Source organism: Ceratina calcarata, unplaced genomic scaffold (genome assembly GCF_001652005.2).
Source record: "Ceratina calcarata isolate Rehan_Ccalc_2016 unplaced genomic scaffold, ASM165200v1 scaffold328.2, whole genome shotgun sequence".
Lineage (NCBI taxonomy): Eukaryota > Metazoa > Arthropoda > Insecta > Hymenoptera > Apidae > Ceratina > Ceratina calcarata.
Genome location: NW_017155517.1, coordinates 48,621 through 51,021, shown reverse-complemented (window position 1 = coordinate 51,021; position 2,401 = coordinate 48,621). Strand labels below are relative to the sequence as shown.

At 40.8% G+C, this 2,401-nt stretch overlaps 1 protein-coding gene across 27 annotated transcripts in view; it reads left to right on the top strand.

Annotated features, from left to right (window-relative positions):
- Syt7 (Synaptotagmin 7) overlaps positions 1-2,401 on the top strand; it is a 39,449-nt gene that overhangs the window by 33,588 nt on the left and 3,460 nt on the right. For all 27 annotated transcript variants that reach the window (XM_026813363.1, XM_018024238.2, XM_018024236.2 and 24 more), the window contains 5 exons: positions 884-1,024; positions 1,160-1,307; positions 1,518-1,627; positions 1,709-1,877; positions 1,958-2,170. In XM_026813363.1, the coding sequence (XP_026669164.1) occupies positions 884-1,024; positions 1,160-1,307; positions 1,518-1,627; positions 1,709-1,877; positions 1,958-2,170 (781 nt within the window). The remainder of the gene's footprint in view (positions 1-883; positions 1,025-1,159; positions 1,308-1,517; positions 1,628-1,708; positions 1,878-1,957; positions 2,171-2,401) is intronic.

The window sequence follows — 2,401 nt, the reverse complement described above, 5'->3', positions numbered from 1 at the left end:
AGATTTCTGATTTTGCACAGATTCATTAATGTAATAACTGATAACTCTTACAATTTGGATGCTTTCATTTAATGGCAGATACAATTTTGCTAGAACAGCTGTATTACTTCCGGAATCGCAAGGTTCCGGAAAGTGATTTACGTCACTGTTACTTTTACCCCCAAATTTACTACATTCTTTCTTTACTGGCAAGTCGACGACTATACTACATTATACGACACATTTCAAGTATCAAACATATGAAAAAGTATGAATACTGGATATGTGGCCATTAGGTGAACAAATATAACTTCACTTCACTGTATCCAAAAGTACTATAGGTGCGTCACTCTAGCTTTATTAATGCTGAATTCGAATATTCCTGTACATTATGAACGTTTCAAATATCAAACATATGACAAAGTAGAACGTTTAATTTGTGGCCATTAGGTGACTAAGTATAACTTCACCTTCCTGTAAGCAAAAGTACTATAGGTACGTCATTCTACTTTTACTAATGCTGAATTTAAATGTTCCTGTACATTATGAACGTTACAAATGTCAAACATATGACGAAGTGTGAACGTTGAATGTATGGCCATTAGGTGAATAAGCATAACTCTCCCTCTTTGTATCCAAAATCCACTATTGGTGTGTCATTCTACTTTTACTAATGCTGAATTTGAATGTTCCTGTACATTATAAACGTTTCAAGTGTCAAACATATGACAAAGTGTGAACGTTGAATGTATGGCCATTAGGTGACTAAGTATATCTTCACTTTTCGTATCCAATGACATTGAAATAAGAACTCTGACTGTTTTTAGTAATCGGGATAAAGCTTTCGGGTCCTTGGATCTTGTCTCGTAACTTCAAAGAAACATCCTTTTGTCTTTTGTTTCAGAAAGCGTTTCTTCAAAACAGATCGATGTCCCTAGTGGACATGTATATCGACAACTCGGAGCCCAGCGAGAACGTTGGACAAATACACTTTAGCCTCGAATATGACTTTCAAAACACTACGCTTATCCTACGTATTATACAGGTCAGTGGTTCGCCACGTGTACCTACGTACATATTTGTCTTACTTAGCTCGGAGCGCCGCGAGCGGATCTCTAGGAAGTTGAACAATTACAAACCTCGAGAACACGTATGAAAAAAGTGATCGTTCGGTTTGCAGGGTAAAGATTTACCAGCGAAGGATCTGTCGGGGACGTCTGATCCTTACGTTCGCGTAACCCTCCTGCCGGATAAAAAGCACCGGCTCGAGACGAAAATCAAGAGGCGCACGCTGAACCCTCGATGGAACGAGACATTTTATTTCGAAGGTAAACCATTCTTTTCTCGTTCTCTCGCTTATCAGATGTTTCATGCATATGAATATTTTTATACGAAGCGTGTTTCATAATTTCGTCATTTTGAGAAGATCTGAATCTCTTAATTTGCATTTCTTGCATATTAATGTTCAATGGCGTGTTGAGGAATGCATCAGGAATGAAGTCAAGATAGGGTATATCGTTTCCTTTGGTTGCGCGCAGGTTTCCCGATCCAAAAGTTACAAAGCAGGGTGCTACACTTACACGTGTTCGATTACGATCGATTCTCGAGGGACGATTCAATCGGGGAGATGTTTCTTCCGCTTTGTCAGGTAATTTCCGACGTGCTCGGACCGTTTGATATTTTCAAAGGACGAACGGGCGTAACAATCGGGGTACGAACGCGTGCTTAGGTCGACTTCTCTGAGAAGCCCTCGTTTTGGAAGGCTTTAAAACCGCCGGCAAAGGACAAGTGCGGGGAACTGCTGTGTTCTTTGTCATACCACCCGAGCAACTCCGTGTTGACCCTCACGCTTTTGAAGGCGAGGAACCTCAAAGCGAAAGACATAAACGGGAAATCAGGTGAGCGACCCGTTCAGCCGATCCACTGCGAGGGGCAGGCTAGGCTAGGCTAACAATGGCCCCTCTTCTCTTGTGTTCAGATCCGTACGTGAAGGTCTGGTTACAATTCGGCGATAAGAGGATCGAGAAACGGAAGACCCCTATATTTAAGTGCACCCTGAACCCGGTGTTCAACGAGGCTTTCTCGTTCAACGTACCCTGGGAAAAAATCCGAGAGTGCTCATTGGACGTTATGGTGATGGACTTCGACAACATTGGTCGAAACGAGCTGATCGGACGGATTCAGCTTGCAGGTAATCTTCTCTTCCCATTTGCAATTCTAATTCTTAACTGTTGATCTAACAAGTGGTATTTATAAAGCTGAGACTTCTTTTAACTTTTGGGACTGACTGTAGAGCCAATATATCCTTAAATCAGATTAACACTAAATTGCCCAAGAAAGTCATTTTGACTGGTTTTGGGCAAATGTACAAGTAATTTTTTTTTTTTGCAATAATGCATAAATTATTTTTTTTTCCCAAGTG